General features: G+C 35.4%; 1 protein-coding gene across 1 annotated transcript in view; it reads right to left on the bottom strand.

The window, feature by feature from the left end:
* LOC145681647 (uncharacterized) overlaps positions 1–15,672 on the bottom strand; it is a 227,172-nt gene extending 211,500 nt beyond the window's left edge. Inside the window, exons 1-2 of the mRNA XM_081753269.1 lie at positions 15,507–15,672; positions 2,688–2,773 (exon numbers count right to left, since the gene is read on the bottom strand). Of these exons, the coding sequence (XP_081609395.1) occupies positions 2,688–2,771 (84 nt within the window). The 5' untranslated portion in view covers positions 2,772–2,773; positions 15,507–15,672. The remainder of the gene's footprint in view (positions 1–2,687; positions 2,774–15,506) is intronic.
* Positions 15,673–18,794: the final 3,122 nt, after the last annotated feature.

Consider the following 18,794-nt stretch of genomic DNA (forward strand, 5'->3'; position numbering starts at 1 on the left):
TCTTATTTTTGTGGGCAGGTTTTGTAATAGTCTCTCAACCCTTACATTGGTAGGCCTATATTTTCCAGTCACAAAACCACAACATATTTAGAAAAAAATCCTCCCTTTTTATTATTTAACAATACCAAATGAATGGAAACTGATCCTATAAAAAGTTTAACTATGGTACAACTGTGAGAAAACGAAAGGCAGAGTTAAAGTACCAAAAAGATAATGTTATGGTAGTAGCAAATCTACACATTAAAACAATTTTATTCTTAAGCACACCTAGTAATTACTAAGATTATTATTTGATCTTAAAAATTTTAAAGTGTGACAGTTCGCACTGCAGAGTAGGAATGAAATTTTTTTCGGAGTCTGGTTTTCCGAAAATTTGTTTTCCGGAATCCTAAATTTCACTTTCCGAATTCAAATTTTTTTCCGATTCTAGTTTCCGGAATCTGGAACGTTAAATTTTCGAAATTTACAATCCCTACTTGAGAGGAAAGGTATAATCTGTTACCAACCCTAAACTGTGTACTTCTATACATTTAAAATTCAAATATTAAAAATTATAGTAATAATAATTAAAATTGCAAAAATAACAACTCTCTTTTTCTTTCTTTAACAGTGTCATATATGTGTTAAAATGCTTCTGTAAAAAAGAGCTTAAAAAGTTTCGTAGTTGTAACTTATGATCAATGACAGAATTTGTAACAACAAATTATATATTTCCGTACATGTAAAATAAAGGAACAAAATTACCAAAACCACTTTTTTTGTTTTTAACCAGATCATATATGTGATAAGATGATTGTATAAAAAAAGTTTCAAAAGATTCACAGATGTAACTTACGATGAATGACACAACTACTAAGAAAACTTAAAACTGTATATTTCTGTACATGAAAAAAATAATATCTACAAAAATACAAAAATACAGAATACACCCTTTTATTTTTAACCATATCATGTACGTGTTAAGATGAATATACAAAAAAGTTTCAAAAGTTTCCTAGTGATAACTTTTGGGCAATGACAGACTTTGCAAAAAGAATCTAAAATTTGATTTGTATGCAAGTTACAATTTGACAGTGTAGCCTGTTGCAAAGTTTCATAGAATCTGCGGAAGCAGCAGAAATTAAGCTTTCATTTGACGCCTCGCTGATCCCAATAACTTGAAAATTAAGACACTTATAGCAATTTTAGTTCGATGATAATGAATGCCGAAAGCGAAATTGGTGCAAAGTTCACATTTTCCAATAATTTGTCCCCGACTCATTTCTCACCCAAAAAACAATAGGAAAAAAATAAATTTTGCATAATTGCATTGGTATTTATGTATGAAAAATTTGAAGAGAATCCGAAACATTGAAACACATTGTTCTAGGTGAATTGACATGGGTTGCCTCCTTTATAAAATTATTAAGAATTATTAAGAGGCAGTGAAGCACGGTCGTGTTTAAAATTAGGTGATTGGCATAGAATGATCCAATATGATGATTTGTGTTTAACGTTCACTTCAGCAGCAGTGATATAAGAAACGTGAATATCGGCTTAACGTATATCCGAAGCACATGGTCGCCGCTGGGCATCGAATCTGGATCACTCCCACCAAAGACGCCTACGGTAATTACACGGTTATCATGAAGCATTTGATAAAATATTTCACTATATGATTTATTAAAGTATATTCTAATTGAGGATTTCTATGTAATAGTGACCCATACTGCCATGAGCCCTTTTTAGTGAGATTGCACTTTTAAATGATATGGTATTAATTCTACACGTCTGTAAAATTTCATTCCGATATTTTAAGTCTTGATATTGCTACAGCAAAGAAATGTAGGTAGTCGTGAGACGAAAGCAAATATCTGAGCTGAAGTTATATTTGTGGGAAAGTTGTAAAGGTAATGTTGCACGAAAGTAAACGTTGGGAAACAAGGAAAGTCGTTTGCTTAATTTTACAGAAATGGTTCAAGGTTACCTGCTGTTAGGTCTACTACAGAGTAGACATACGGAGAAAAGAACAGTACATATGGAGTGTGTTCCATTTTCTGATCTCAAGTGTTGTTGATTTGTATTACGAAGCGTTCCGTCAAGAAAAAAACACTTAAACAAAAGCCAAACATTAGGGATGCAAAGGGTGATCTTCGTAAGTGTTTTACCTGCCGTGCATAATACATAAAGTGTTTCTAGTGTCCATTACTGTTACATGTCTAGTTTCTACATAATACATGAAGTACTTTAATGTATTATTGTCACACATATGTTGTTTTGTTTACTTGAAACTTCATTCCTTACTTGCAACTACGTTTCTTAATTCATTTTCAGAATGTGAGTAAAACGACTGCTGCGATATGTATATGCGAGTATAATGAAAAGTCGCTATCCTTTAAAAGGGCCTATTTAAGCTTTTTAAAGAACATTCGTCTTTATGTTAAAATGAAACAAACTCTTTTTCTGTGTATTTTGTAGAAGAAAAAGAATAAATCTATTTTTCTCTTTTAGGGTGTATATGTACAAACGTTAATTAAAAATTAATTTATATTTGAAATGTTCTCAGAACATGGATTCTCATTATGGGTCCTTATTACATTGAACTCTTCAATTTAAAAAAAACGTTATTTATGCGTTAAGTCAAGTATGCAGTTTGTAAGTTAAATATTTACACCAACTCACAATTAATAGGAAAATAGAATACGAACCAAACTCGCTAACCCAATAAGTAGTGTACCAGTCTTCAATGGCAAGCCACAGCAATCGCGCATCCTCTCCTGCCTGGCATGCATCTCTGAAAATAAAATAAGAGTTTTAATTGAAATTGAAGAAAATGGAGAATTGTATGCAGAAAAGGTTGCAAAAGACTATAGTTTTAATTATGAATAAAACAACCTTAAGTCTACTCTGAGGTTAGTTACAACTCCGAATCGTAAATCTGAATAGCTCAGAGAGGATATCACTATGGTCAAATGATAAATATTCTAACATGCAATAGTGTTGATTCATTTCCGAGATAACGTCCAAGGGAGCAGAGAGTTTAGCATAAATGGAGCTTGAAATAAATTTATTCTTATATGTATATCAGTTTCAAATGGAGCACTGCGAAAAAAATAAAAGGAAAAGGAAGCTTTGAGTATTACGTGTCACCTTTATTCCTGTTAGTCTACAGAAGACGACGATTAAACCAAGTGCACGATAGCGGAATATTGGTGGATAGAGAAAGTGGGTCAAAACGAGAGTAACCTGAAGAACCTACTAGCAACATGTTGTCCACCACAAAATTACCTGACGAGGGATTGAGGAAAGGATTACTTGCACCATAGGAATGTACTTAAGACTGAGCCCGGCGTGACGGAAAAACTCATTCATTTATTGCAGTTTCATTAAATGATTATACAGCAAAATATGAAATTTCTCCTGAAAGAGAAGACGTCATTTATCAAAATGCTTTTTCTAATGGACAAAGGTCAACATTATTACCGATATTACCACACGATAGTATTGGTAAGAACCATTTTTTCATTGTACACCCAAGGAGGGAGTTGGTGTATATAGGAGAGGTAAAACGTAGACCCAAGCTAGGCACACACAACTTTAGGAATCATCCAAGGTGTTTAATGTATGTACAAAGCCAAATGGGAGAATAATTGAATTGAGGAAAGTAAGACAAAGTAACGATACATGTGGTACGTATTCATCACGATGTTCACAGGAATCAAGTACCAAAACATATATTCGAATTGTGTCAAAAAATTAAAATTGTATTAGAAATTCCGTCGTATGCTTCATTCATGTAAAGTATTTGTCCATTTTGAAATTGATTGTTCTAATTTTTCAACCTTCTTGTAGCAGATTTATTTCGTTGGATTTTGATTTGTCCCGAGAGTTAAAATATATACTTGGAAGAAATACATTTTTAAATATTTATACTGTTATGGACGTTGTTAAATTAGCTTCTTAAGATGAGAATAAATCTTTTATTTGACATTGCTTAAGAATCATGTTCGAAAGTGAATTATACTCGTGAGGGAATTTTCAGTTAATAAACATATATTATTAATATCTTTTCGTCCCGTTATTCTGTTTGGATCTAAATTTTCGAAATAGTCTCAGATCTGTCACGACTCTCGCTGTGAAATATAAAACAGAAACCCAACGAAGTTGTAACAAGGTACCAAAGAGCCAATACGATTCTTAGATAGTGTTCATAATACTGATCATCATATCGAAAAATCTGTATTTTTCATAACCATATTTTCTAAGAAATCGACTTCCAAATTTGGTGAAGAATTGATACTACAATAAATGTCTGACTAACAAGGAATGACCCGTAATTTATAGAAGAAATTAGACTGAAGGCTCTCTGCACGCACCAACAAACTGCTGCTTCCAGCTCCACATGGCAGTTTAATTAAACCATTATCATCGACTTAGCAGAATTATGAATTTGCACCAATCCTACAACAATGATGAGAGCGTCTCTGTTTGAGAGGTTGCGGTTGCGGGATGTTTTGACAAAGTGGCGGTAATTGAGTTTGATCATTGATTTGCTATATAGTTTGAGTAAAGTTTCGCCAATCTACTACTATGACTTATAATAGTTACAAAGGGTTTATGCAAACTTTTCTTCATCCAAGTCACAAATATTAAATGGCATAATTAAGTTTACAAAGCTGAAAACAAATTTCGTGCAGAAAGACTTTAAACAATATGGAATGAAAGACCTGAAAATGAGTTAACAATGTGGAATGATTTAATCATTTCGTGACACAAGATGATTGAATCGTTGCAAGAAAAAGAAACAGTATTCTGAATTTGAACGGATTTAGGTTCATCAAATTTTATCACAGGATTTGGACATAAGAAAAGTATGCTCCAAGATTGTTCTAAAGCACCATATCACATGCCAGTTTCCAACAATGAGTTGTTTGCAGAAGTAAATTTGATCTGGTTGCTCAGCCCCGTATTCGACGCTTATTTGCTGATGTATTCCTTTGTTCATTAACCAGTATAAAGCTAACGACTTTTGTACTTTGTGTAAGCTTAGGAAGACCGTAACTGACAAGTTCAGGAAGTGTTATAGATAAAGAATATTAGTGCTATAATGTAGACTGGAGAAAAATATCCCATTACCGTATAGTTGCAAAGGTGACTTTTTTTGAAAGAGATTATTTTGTTCTTAAACGTAATTAAATTCGTCGCTACAAACAATTATTTTTATTTCCTACTATCACATTTTGCATCGCTGTCTGTCAAACGACTACACACAATGTCCTATTCGGTAGAGACGAGAGCGGAGAATATTCACTAACAGAGATCAATACACCTGCTGCAGAAGGAAAGGGATATCAAATCCAAGATAAAAGAGGAAAGGTGAAAAAATGTTATATCCGAAAATAGCGAAAACGTACTAAAAAAACAGCTAAAAATGTTATATCCGGAAATAGCGAAAACATACTAAGAAAAGAACTAGACGTTTTTGTTAAATTACTGTGAGAAACAAAGAAGAATATATTATTTTACCGACAAGTATTAATTACCACTCCTGAACAATTAGTACAGACCACTATATCAATGAAAAATATCAGGCAACCAGTAATTGTAGTCAGTGTTACAATACGATCAAGAGAACACATAACTCAAGAGGAAGATGAAATTGCGCATGCGATTAACTATTGTGAAGGCAATACAACTATAACAACTATTGCCTGCTTGGAAGGGGAATGTTCCACTGACTGATCTCAATCGAGATGATCACTTGTAGTACGAAGACCTGTGGTCAAGGAAGTATTCTCCAAAAGGTTACAATGGATTTCATTGTGAACTCTAGGAATGAAGCCTCAGCCTTAACAAGTTTTCAACTCTACATCGGCGAAATGAAAAATGATAATTAGCCAAGTCACAAGAGAGATACAACTAAGAATAGAGATGGAAATGTTCTTAGGAGCCTTAAATGATTGAAGAAAACTTCATCTTGCTATCTATTACAGTTTTATAACACGTAACGTAGAAATTGATCCAAAATCAAGTTTAAATAGATGTTTGAGAGAATAAGATGGTACCTATACCCAGAAAGTTAAACTGATTTAAAAACGATTTTACAATATCATATCATTTTTAATCTATGTATATCAAAATTTAAACAGTAGCTTGCAGTGAATTTGTATCGCTCTTGTATTTAATAATGGGATTCTGAACGCACCCGCCAGGGAATCAAACTCAGGACCTTTACATGAATTGCTTAGTTAAGAATTTTACATCAATGTTATGATTTCCTGTTTATGAGGTGATTAAGATTTTTCTTTCTTCTTTTCTTTTGTAGTAAATTCACGCTGGTCAATTCCTTTTTCCCCATTACATATTTTATCATACCTGGTTGTTTGTTTTCCCCTTTTTTAACCATGGCCGAATCGGGTTTTACTGTTCGTACCGAAGTCACTCGTCATTATAGACGATTTGACATTGAGGGCAGAATGCTCGAAATTCAATTTAACGCACCACTCGTAGGAACCGCTATTATCCGATACGTTCATAACAGTTTCCAAGCAATCCTGGACCATTTATTAGCCAATGTCGATGATGAGGCGATGGTTGGTTTATCGGTAATATCGCCACGCAACACCAATAAGCCATATTGGGTGAGTTATCGCCAAGCACGAAATCTGACTCTGAAGACGATGTTGGCCTCGTTCGAAAGAGTTTTACAAAGTAACAATTCACTTCTCCTGCACGAACCAATCACCGTTCATTTTCATTGTGTGGATATTCCACGTGGGTATGGCGGTTTGCGGGAAGGAGTACTGGAGAACGAACAATTGTTACGTTGGAAGCGAGGGACTGTACGCGTAGAAAATCAAGATTCAAGGTGTCTGGGGTACGCCCTTGTTATTGCTATTGGCCTGAAAAAGTACAAGTATGTAGATGTGAAACGACATACGCAATATCAGCATCAAACAAAATGTGTTTTGGACCAAGAAGTCGATGCGTTATGTTCAAATGTAGGAGTCAATTTGGATCATGGTGCCAGTGTAAATGAAATTCGACAATTCCAATCATACCTCAAAGAATATAAAATTACAGTGTACACTAGTTTCACAGGTCATGACATCATGTACGAGGGGCCCAACGACGAAAATCGCACTCCCATAAATTTGATTTGTTTGGCTGGACATGTTGACATCATTCAATCTTTAACTGCTTGCTTTGTAACCAAGTTCTACTGTGAAGCTTGCCATAAAAAAGTATAGTGAACGTAACAGACATGTAAAAAATTGTCCTGTAACATGTTCAAAATGCTTACAGAGACCTCTATGGAAAAAGAACCAAACACCGATATTGTGCAACGACTGCAATCATCGATTTTACGGCGAAGAATGTTTTAACAATCATCGGAATGCAATATATCATAATGGGGAACTTGTTTGTAAAATGGTGAAGCAATGTACTAAATGTTACAGAGTATATTCTATTGTGCATACTGGACAACGCATTCATGCCTGTAATGCGATTTTTTGTAATGTATGTAAGAAGATTATTCCGGGATCACACCAATATTTTATGCTTCCTGATCGACAATGCTTGAAACCTTATGTTCCTTCAATTATGGACGCAAAGAAAGCCTTGTTGTTGTTTTATATAGAATCCATGGAGGACAAAAATATTGACGATAATATGTATGTACACGTTCCGAATTTATTGGTTGCACAACAAGTATGTTACACATGTGTTGAAAACGATAATATCCAGCAGTATTGCAGTACGTGTGGTCAGTGCCAGCATATTTTCCAAGTAGACGATCCAGTTTATGATTCTCTGCAGTACTTGCGGGAACGTCGTCCTAATATAAATAGGATTTTCTGTCTCGCTCACAACTCGAAGGGCTGAGATGGACATTTTATTCTAAAGGCCATGGTAAAATAATGCCAATGGAGAAATGACGTCATATTAAATGGGACCATGTACTCAGTTTAACCTTGAATAATCTTACGTTCATTGATTCTTTGAACTTCCTGCCTATGACATTAAGCAAATTGTCCAAAGCGTTCAATTTACACGCAACCAAAGGCTACTTCTCGCATTTCTTCAACACCAAAGAAAATCAATCGTATATTGGACCACTTCCAGAAACGAAGTATTATGGTGCAGATGAAATAGCCGTTGAAGACAGGAACCAGTTCATGCAGTGGTACAACGATCATCGTAATGACACGTTTGATTTCCAGAAGGAAATTATCAACTATTGTATTCAAGATGTCAATGTTTTGCGACAAGCATGCGTTTCGTTTATGACGTCATTTGAAGCAGAAACCAAAGTGAATCCCTTCTTGGAGACGATAACGATTGCAAGTGCTTCCAATTTAGTATTCCGCCGGAACTTCCTTAAACCCAATACCATTGGAATTCTACCGGCACATGGCTATAGGTGGAGAAGTACCCAATCGATCGCTGCAGTGCAATGGCTGGCGTACATTAAAAAAAACAAAGAAAAACCAATCTTACATGCGGCCCGACAAAAAGAAGTGTTTATTGCGGGATTCCATGTTGATGGCTACTACCAAGATCCTGAGACGATAGAGGAGCACGTCTATGAGCATGCCGGCTGCTGTTATCACGGCTGTAAAGTGTGTATTACTACAGGCCGTAATCAGCCCATTTTCGACAATGCAGAAGACACCATGGAATTCCGTTATGAACGAACGCAACGAAAAAATGCAAGACTGCGTGAATTGCGGTACATTGTACATGAAATGTGTGAGTGCGAATTTAAACAGTTCTTGAAACAAAATCCAGCAATGGCGACGTATCTCAAGAATCATCCGTACATGAACCGCAGACCTTTAAATCCAAGAGATAGCTTTTTTGGAGGAAGGACCAATTGTGTGAAATTGCACCACCAAGTCGACGAAAAACCAGGAGAAAAAATAAAATATTGCGATATTGTTTCGCTTTATCCTTACATAAATAAGTGTGGTAAATACCCTGTAGGCCATCCTAGAATTTATCTACAGGGTGATGAAAATATACCACCAATAAATAAAGTCAACGGTCTGATCAAAATGACGGTATTGCCAAGTCGCCATCTTTATCATGGTCTCCTGCCTTATCGATGCAACAAGAAACTACTGTTTCCACTGTGTGCTGCTTGTGCCGAAGAAATGAACCCAGACCCTACAGCAACGTGTACGCACAACGATCAGGAGCGATGTATCTTTGGAACATGGGTACCATATGAAATACAAAAGGCAATAGAATTAGGATATCAACCGTTGAAAATTTTTGAAATTTGGGATTATCACATTGAACAATATGACCCCATCACGAAAACAGGTGGCTTGTTCACGGAATACATCAATACATTTTTGAAATCGAAAATGGAAGCTTCTGGTTATCCAAGTTCCTGTGTCACAGAAGAAGATAAAACAAAATTCATACAAACCTTCCTGGAGCGTGAAGGTATTGCATTGGATCCGACAAAAATTCAAAATAATCCTGCACGGAGAAGTTTATCTAAGCTTTGTGTTAACTCTCTATGGGGAAAGCTTTCTCAGCATACAAACTTTAGCCAGATCATAATGATTGATCGCCCGAAAGAATTTTATGAAAAACTCAGTTCCCCCGACATTGAACTCCATCAAATTGTACCCATCAATGATACCATGTTGTATGCGTTCTGTGAGTACAATGAACATCTGCCTGTTCAAAACTGAAACACCAATGTCGTTTTAGGAGCATTTACAACATGTCAGGCACGTTTGGAACTGTACAAGTACCTGGAAATGTTACAGGAACGTGTTTTATATTTCGACACGGATTCTGTGATTTTTACCGAAAAGCCCGGAGAGCCAACCACTGAACCTTCCACGTACTTGGGACGCTTATCGGATGAGATGGAGTCTTATGGACAACGAGCATACATCAAGACATTTGTCAGTGGTGGGCCAAAAAATTACAGCTTAGAAATATTCAATCCAGACACCAACGTCACCAGTTACGTATGTAAAATTAGAGGATTTACATTAAATTACAATGCAGGACAGCAATTACATTTCCACACGCTAAAAGAAATGATTACAAATCAATGCCGTGGACAAGTCACCATCACCATCCCCCATAAAATATGCAGGACCAAAGACCATACCATCGTCACACGCAAAGAAGAAAAATGTACAGTATTCAGTACACAAAACGCCGATTTAAAGAACTCAATTCTTATGATACGGCTCCGTACGGGTACGTTAAAAAACGGAAGTTGGAACTGGAAAAAGAAGAAGATGAATAAAAAACTGTAAACACCCAATGAGGCCGCCCTTGTAACATAGTCGTTTTCCATTTTTTTCTCTCTTTGACCACAAAGCAGCAACACCAAGAAAAAAATGAAGTACCCAGAAGAGTTCATAAACCACCAACACAATCAGTGGAAGAAATGGTGTCATCTCGTTCCCAAGGGGAAACCTTGACCATAAAGTAGCAACACCAAGAAAAAATGAAGTATCCAAAAGAGTTTATAAACCACCAACACCATCAGTGGAAGAAATGGTGTCATCTCGTACCCGAGGAATAAAGATGAGCCTAAAAAGTTCCATAATTTAGGAGTAAGATTTATTTCCCTCTTATCAATACTTACTCATTTTTATTGCTTCAGAAAACAAAGAAATTCATAAAGTAATCCATTGTTTCCCTCTTTTTCTTTACAGGATACATCTACAAGATTCGAAGATAATGACACGTCCAAAATATGCATTAACTAGATCCTGTATTTATTATGTTAATAAACTTGTATGAGAAGAGCACATACCTTTCGTTAAAATATATGTTGAAAAAAAATGTTTTATTATTTCTTGAAACATTGAACATTTGTTTTCAAATAATGATAATCTTGAAAATTTAAGTTGGAAAATATATCCAAGATTTGGTTTAAATGATTAGTTTGAAAATATTTTGTTTGAAAAATTAATTAAAGAATTTTTAGTCCAAAATTTGGTTTTTAACATTTAGTTCGAAAAAAATTGATTTGAAAATTTTAAAATGTGGTTTACATCTTTAGTTCGAAACTTGTTTTTAAAAATTGGTTCGAAATTTTTTTTAATATTTGTTGGGTTTGAAATATTTTTTCAATTTTTTTGTTCGAAAAAATTTTCTTTAATTTTTTTTAGTTCGAAATTTTTTCGGGTTGGAAAATTTTTAATTTTTTTTAGTTCGAAAAATTTTTGTTTAATTTTTTTAGTTCGAAATGTTTTTGGGATCGAAAATTTTTATTTTTTTAGTTAGAAATTTTTTTGATTTGAAAATTTAGTTCGATAGTTTATTTTAAATTTTTTTTCGAAAAAATTAAATTTTGGTTCCATTTTTTTGAATTTTTTTACTTTAAAAATTTTTAGTTTTGAAATTTTTTTAGTTCGAAAAAATTTTAGTTTCAAATTTCTTGCACTCTGTGGAACCGTTTCTAAAAGAATAGTAGCAGTTTAGATAAGAAAAATCTGGCAACACTGTTTCATTAATGAAACATTTACTGAGCGTTTAAAACAATGGCTTAAACTCACAACAATGTGTTATAAGAAATCTACAAACGACAAGGATGGTCCCCTCTTTCACCATTGTTAAAAAAAATGTATCTTTCCAGAGACATAGGCGACTAATTCAAGGACTCTCCATACGTAAACATATAAGGCGGGCTGTCTCTCTATCAAGATAAGAAAGCTGGTAATCATCTTGTCTGTGAAAGAGAGCGATAATATTTAATGTAAAATTCAGTACAATATCATGATACCAATAAAAGGGTTATTTAAGGAAAGGGTTGAACCCTCCATGGGAACTTTAAGGTACCAAAAAGGATAACCAAAAAAACGGAACAAAATTCTAAAATCCCGGTCTAGAATTAATCGACTGATCTCATGACGTCATATCACGTAACCTAAACAAAAATTGAATTTTCCTCTTGGGCTGGGGGGCTAAGATCATGTAAATTCTATCCACGAATCAAAATCGAGGTACCAAGGCACTCATCTAACCTGTAAACGGAAACAAATGAGTGAGGGATATCTCCACGTTTTACCATGTAATCTGTTTACGGTGTGGCTGGTCTGAAATCATGTGACCTTTATAAACCAATCAGCATCGTGGTATCAAAGTACTCATCTTACACGTAAAAGGAAACAAATTTCAAAAATCTTGGTCATAAAAGAGAATGAGGAATTTCCCCGCGGGGTGACTCATGACGTCATATCACGTGACCTGAAAATTTGAATTTCCCGCGTGGGCCTTGCTTCAAGTCACGTGACCTCTATCCGCCAATCAGAATCGAGAAAAAATTGCTGACTCGGCTGCATATACGGGGACGACTACTACTACTTTGATAATTGGAAAAAGATTCAAATGACATAAAATCACAAACCTTGTGTGTGCCTCAGATTTTTGGAAAGCTTATATGGTTACGCATGGTCAATGTGTACCTGCTTTCACATGCCATTTTACTTCAGGATGTCTTTTCCTTGTGGAATCTTACGTTTAAATGAGCATACGCAGGGTCCAACTTGTTATTGGCAGGGGGCAACTTCTCCCATAGAAGCTCCCCGCTCAAGGGGGCTCATTTTAAGACAAAATTTTCTTACTCCATATACAATACGAACGTGAAATTATAAATGAAGCATCAAACACGTTCACTACATTACATAAACAAAAGAGCACACAAGAGGACAATAAGACAAAAATCAGTCGTGGGCCGATTTCAGTAAAAACTATCTACTCTTAGGGTCCCTAGAAATATTATTTATTCGCATGGCTTTTATATTTGTCAATATTTTCCCGTTAATTATTTTGTCATGTAGGAACATGCCCAGGCTCGTAACTACCGGCACCGCGAACTATACAATGAGGTAGGGCCTACAGGCTACGTATACCCGACAATCTAAGAGAAAGATGGAAAGAGGAAACCAAGAATTAGAAAACAACTTTCCCTGGAGTCCAAATACGCATATTAGCGCTCGCCTTCCCAGAAAAATCTAAGTTACGACGCTGAGCACAATCCCTGTTTCGTATTTTTTTTTTTTACTTTATTTTACGCATGAAAAATTGCTTGAAATGCTTATGTTGTATCCTGTGCAATGTTCATCTGACATTTAAATACAGCAGCACTAACGTATTCTACTACTTCGTTACTCTGTTTAAGGACATTACAAGCTTAAGCCTGTTTTACATTACTGTCATTACGATACTTAAAGCATCTAACTGGAACACCTTAGAATATTTTTTGGTACCTTTATCTCATTACAGATAAGAATTTCCAACAATGCTAACTGTACCAACAGGGTTTCACAGCACGTTCTAATTGCTTACAATTCGAGAACGTCTACTAGATATTTTCAAGATTTACCAATGTTATGCCCCTCTTTTGAAATCAAAATTGATATTTCTCCGTAAAATTTTACAGAATTGCCTGTCCATAAAATATGATACCACTGAAATAAAAAAAAACGGTATGCATAAGTTTAAGTAAAGCTGAAATAATGTTAGCTGTCATTCTGTGTAATAATACACTAATCAGCACATAGTCATCATAACAAGAGATCAGTGATGTTTGTAATAAAAGAAAAATCTTCTTCTTACTTTACTGTAGATGGGAAACATTTAGTTGGAATTACCCCTTGTTCTGATGATGGTCGACTCAATCCATATTTTCTAGCTCCCACTCTCCTTACCTGACTATAGGACATACTTACAAACATAATTTTAATACAAGGTTTTTAAATACATATACATATACAATGTTTTTTACTATTCCGTCAAAATTATGATGCAATGGGTTTAGCTGCAAGCTAACATATGTTTTTTATTTGTTTCTCTTACATAGTTTGAACTGCTGTGAACTTCTGAGCATGTAATCAGTTGAAATATGCGCAGTCATTTATCCAGAATGTTGAACTTAGGGGAGGGTTCAAAATACCTAGGGGGTGCAATCGTGCATTAAGGTCGTAGGCCTATACTATTTTCATCTTTTTAATAAGCGTGTTTTTACAAGCTTTAAAATTCGTTGATGTAACGAACGATTGCATTGGATTTCCTTCCTCAGCCAGAGCCAATTAGCGTCGATTTTCTTACGCTTGAGGTACCATCGAGATGAAATCGTTGGAAATCAATTGATCAAACATTGTTGGTATAATCACAGCCGTGCAAACCAGGGGCGTCAGGGGGCAGGGAGTGGCAATTGCCCCCCCCTGAGTTTGAGTTTTATATATATTTTATCAATAGAATGGTAGAAAATCAGTGAAAAACGCAAAATTTTACTTATATCAAGCGGTCTTGCCCCCCGCCCCCCAAGCAAAATATGAAATGACGCTCCCCTGGTGCAAACGTAGATTTCCACGGCACGTTAAGCCGTAATCTTGCTTTGCGTGCTTTGCCTGAAAATTTATCTTGTCGAAAGTAACTTGTTTTATACTATTGGCACTTAAAAACAAGAATTCAAAATATTTTAAAAATCAAAATAGTTATATAGTATACATGAAGCTGCATCAGTTCTCGAAGGAGGAGGAAGCTCATACTTTTAGGGATTATTCATTGAGTATGTTCGAACTTACAAAGGAGGTAACAAAGCGACTTTTATTTACTTATCGACTGATACGAAATTAAAAAAAGATCGTACACTGAGAAAAAAAAATGTAGGTGACGTACTTAAAAAGATACATTACATGCCTACTTCCTGTGGTTTTTGGACTTAACGTACAGCAGACGTATAACTGAAAACGCATGTTTTATAATACTTTCTGTATCAGTGTTCCATCTATACGTACTTTCTGTATGAAACAATGTAGGCGGTCAGGATCTCACATAAAATGGACGTATATAACATATAGCCGACGAAGGTAACATAAGTATATGCATGTGATATACGGAAAACTGTTAGATGCCAGATATCCTGCAACGGCATGATGTAACACCTAAGGGCAGTGCATATGTAGCATACGGATAACGTATGCTCTGTACTGATTTCTATAGTAAGCAAGAGGATACCGTATATTTGTACAATATACCGCTGTACGGAGAACGGATTTTTCTCTGCGTACCTTTGCTTTATATCTGCATGTGTAGTGCCCTTGTACTTTATCTATGACTATGTGTGGGTGGGGGAAGTGAATTTAACGCATATTGCATGTCTTGCGCAAATGTATATTTCTTACCATTGCAATACCTAGAAAATTCAAGTTATTTCATGTAGAAGTGGTAATAGAACCCGGAAGAAACGCAGATGAGGGGGTTCTCATGTATACTATTACCCACTTCAATTCTAAAATTAATTTTAGTACTGCATTTCTAAAAAAAAATGATACCCATATCATTTTATAGATATCTAAATTACAACAAAATAATGGTAGCTGAGCTTTACACTTGGAAGAATATCACGTGTTTGTATAAAAATATATATAACTGAATTCATATAAGCTACGGTATTTTATTATAAGATAAAGGTAACATTAACCTAGTTCCAAATTACCTAACATAATGTAACATAATACATACTAAGCGCTTGCCTGTAAATTGAGAGTCACTAAAACAACTATTAACACAAGTTAAAATATAACCCTGAGGTTGATCTTTTCATGTAAGTAATTCCGAGAATAATAATTACAAAATGATAATTATAGTTCCAAGTGTCAAACTAAAAGTACATCTAAGAAGTGCTACAGACAAAGTGAAAGAAGGTTTTCTTCTTCTGTGTTTATAAGTTTTAAGAGTTCTTATATCTTCAGATACAGAACGAGGTCCCGCATAGTTAAAATCACGTATTTCTGTTTAACAGAGAAATATTAATTTTCAATTTTTGTAGTAGATATTACTTTAACACCAGAGCCGTAGCTAGGGATTTGGGTGCCCGAGGCTAAGTAAAATTCGGTGCCCCCTTATTCTCAACACATACAACATTTTTCGCCTATAACAGAAGGAGCTTTTTTTATTATACTACGTTAATTTTTTTATCAAGCAGCTTGGACAGCCCATTCCAACAGCCAAAAGCGACCATTATAATATATTCTTTTACAAATAAGAACTGTTTTCAAAGGCATATTTTGGACCTTTGGTTAAACTTGACAAAACCACCATTGGTTGATATACATATCCACGTGGAAATCAGTTATGGAAATTTACAGCTATTTACAACGTTTCATGCTATCGATAAGGAATAAAATTTCCATACATTAGAAAATATGTGGTTTTAAAATGTTCGAAATGGGTGACAGCATTAATTTCCAGTAATAATATTAAACTTCTTACTAAACGCTTGTAGGGACATGGGTTTAGAAGTAAATGCATTGAAAACTAAATACTGGAAGTTAGTCAGGATCGTAATACGGTAAACAATGGATGCATTAACACTTAAAATTGATAGCTTTTTGTGGAGAAAATTGGGTAGTTTTACTTTAAGAAATGTAACTTGGTCCATAATAGAGGCAGTGAGATGATTTATACTATGTTTGGATTTGCCAAAGACCACGCGTTCATATTCCGAAAAACTGGATCTCATATGAGGTCCCTCAGAAAAGCAGTGTAGCCAAAAGTAGGGTAAATTCACCTATTTTTACGACAAAATATTGTAAACAAACAAATGGCTGAAAACACTGCTTCCATGCTTTAGAAAAATGCTGGAATATGTGTGCTGAACTATTGTCAATATATTCTCCAAGTATCGCAAAATTGTAGCGAACAAGTACTAAGAAAAACAAATACCTGAAACCGTGATATTTTAGGGTTATTTTCGCAGATAAAGTATGTTGCAATGAATGCTTATGTGTATGAATGCTTGCCAAAGTAGTGACAAATCACTTATCATTAGGAAAAAGCATACATATAACAAATTGCTGGCAACACTGCGATTTCTTATTTCACACTTTAGTAAAACTGAAAATAGAAGATGAACATCGCTGTATCGTAAAACGATTGTTAAATAAGAGAAAGTTCTAGTGTTCTTTTCTGCTTTGATCTGCGTAAAATCCTGTGTGTAAGAAATGACTCAAGATTTTGTTTTACCTAATGAACCATGGCCTTTGTGGCCTGGTCAACCACAAATTCAGAGGTTTAGGAGGAGGAGATGTTGCGGTGCTTGGATTTAAGGGTGATAATGTGTTCCTGCCTGTGAATACAAACAAAGAAGGTCTCTTTCGTTCCTTATTTTTTGTTTTCTTTTCACCAGTGGGAAAGAAAAAATAAATTATTTTATACTTGTTTTTTTCTAAAACCTTCCTTCGACAGATAAGGCTATAGAAGAATTATAATGGCTTTCTTCTCTTTTGTAGATGAACGCCAACCACAGGACTTCACAAAAAAAAACATAATACGAAAGTAAATATAAATCCATTCAACCTTCGTTCTAAAAAATATCACTACAATTATTTTTTAAATAATATCGTATAGTAGCAACACGGCAGAGTAGGGTGTAGCGTGTTGCACTTTTATTAAAACTTCGATGACAGTTAGTGCGGAGAAGGTGTCATTAATGGCACCTACCTTACTTATTTTTTTAAAATTCTTTTGGGACAACTCCTCTGCCCGAACGGACTTAAAGATTTTTAAGTGTTTAGTTGGGCAACACGCACAACACCAATGGCAAAAGCTACATGTGGTCGTTTTTAGAGTTACATGATGGCTACAATACAATTATTTTATTAAAACAAAATTGTCGCAATGCCAGTAAATAATTTTGAAATATTTATGAGTCAAAGTTCAGCTATATTGGCTCAATTGTTTGAGTTAATGTCCAGATTTTGTTTGGAATGCCACATTCACGATGATTATGGACATAGCCCTCTATATGACACGATCTTTTTTTGTGAAACTCTTCGCTTAACTTGCTCTGTACACAAACTAACCCAGAACGTACCACGTGGAGGTGGTTGCACATCGAGTTCCGACCACCAACCCACCCAGCGGGAATGGGTGTAAAGGAGATGATCGCTGAACGTTCACAATCCTTTAATTTCTTCCCTATGGGGCCGGAGATTGCGTTTGATCCGGTGGCTCCACAATCTAATTCGGTAACCAGATGTCGAAATGGCAACTCCTTGGTATGAACAAGGCAAATGAGATGCTGCAGTTCCTTTCCTAGGAATCTTTGTATCTGATTTATCACGCCGTTTATCCCATCCTGTGTTCGTGGCTTCACTATTGCTGCCGACTGCCTTAAGAGTTGACACGTCGTAATAGTTCTTCTCTAAAAGCTCGAATATAAAGTCAGCGATATCCTTACCAGTGCCTGACTTAGGAGTCACATGACCCAATTATTTTGAACCGGGATCCGATAGAACTGTGATAAGCTTTACTGTAACCTTTCCTGTAATTTCGTAGTTTGCCGTTATTTTTTCTTGCACAAGAATTGCATCTCTTTTTACGTCGAAGTAGATACTTGTAGTCGCTCGGCCTAAGTGAGAATTTTCTTTCTGGATCTTCTCTACCCAGTTTATATTTTCCTTTTCGTACCTTAGATCTGTCAACAACAAAATTTTTGTCCCCTGGCGTTATGAGTCTCACATCCTGAAGTATGGCAGAAGCGTTCAAAGCAACCTGTCTGTCTGAAGCTCCAGTTCTAAACGCTGCCTCCGCTGTATTTTGAAGACAGATGCCCTTTAGGCTATGTTTTCTTCTTGGTCGCGCCTCTAACCCAGATCCTTACGCGTTTCCCAATTCAACAGCTTTGCTGCATTCCCCTGACGACGCCAATATCTTTGACATGTGCCTATGCCTAATCCCACTAATTCAATGAATTGCTTCAACACTTCGAGCGTCGTTCTTGGTTCTCTGCCCCTTAAATGCGCTCACTTTACGGGAAA

This window comes from Thermobia domestica, chromosome 3 (assembly GCF_964235325.1).
Source record: "Thermobia domestica chromosome 3, izTheDome1.hap1.1, whole genome shotgun sequence".
In the NCBI taxonomy this organism is placed as follows: domain Eukaryota; kingdom Metazoa; phylum Arthropoda; class Insecta; order Zygentoma; family Lepismatidae; genus Thermobia; species Thermobia domestica.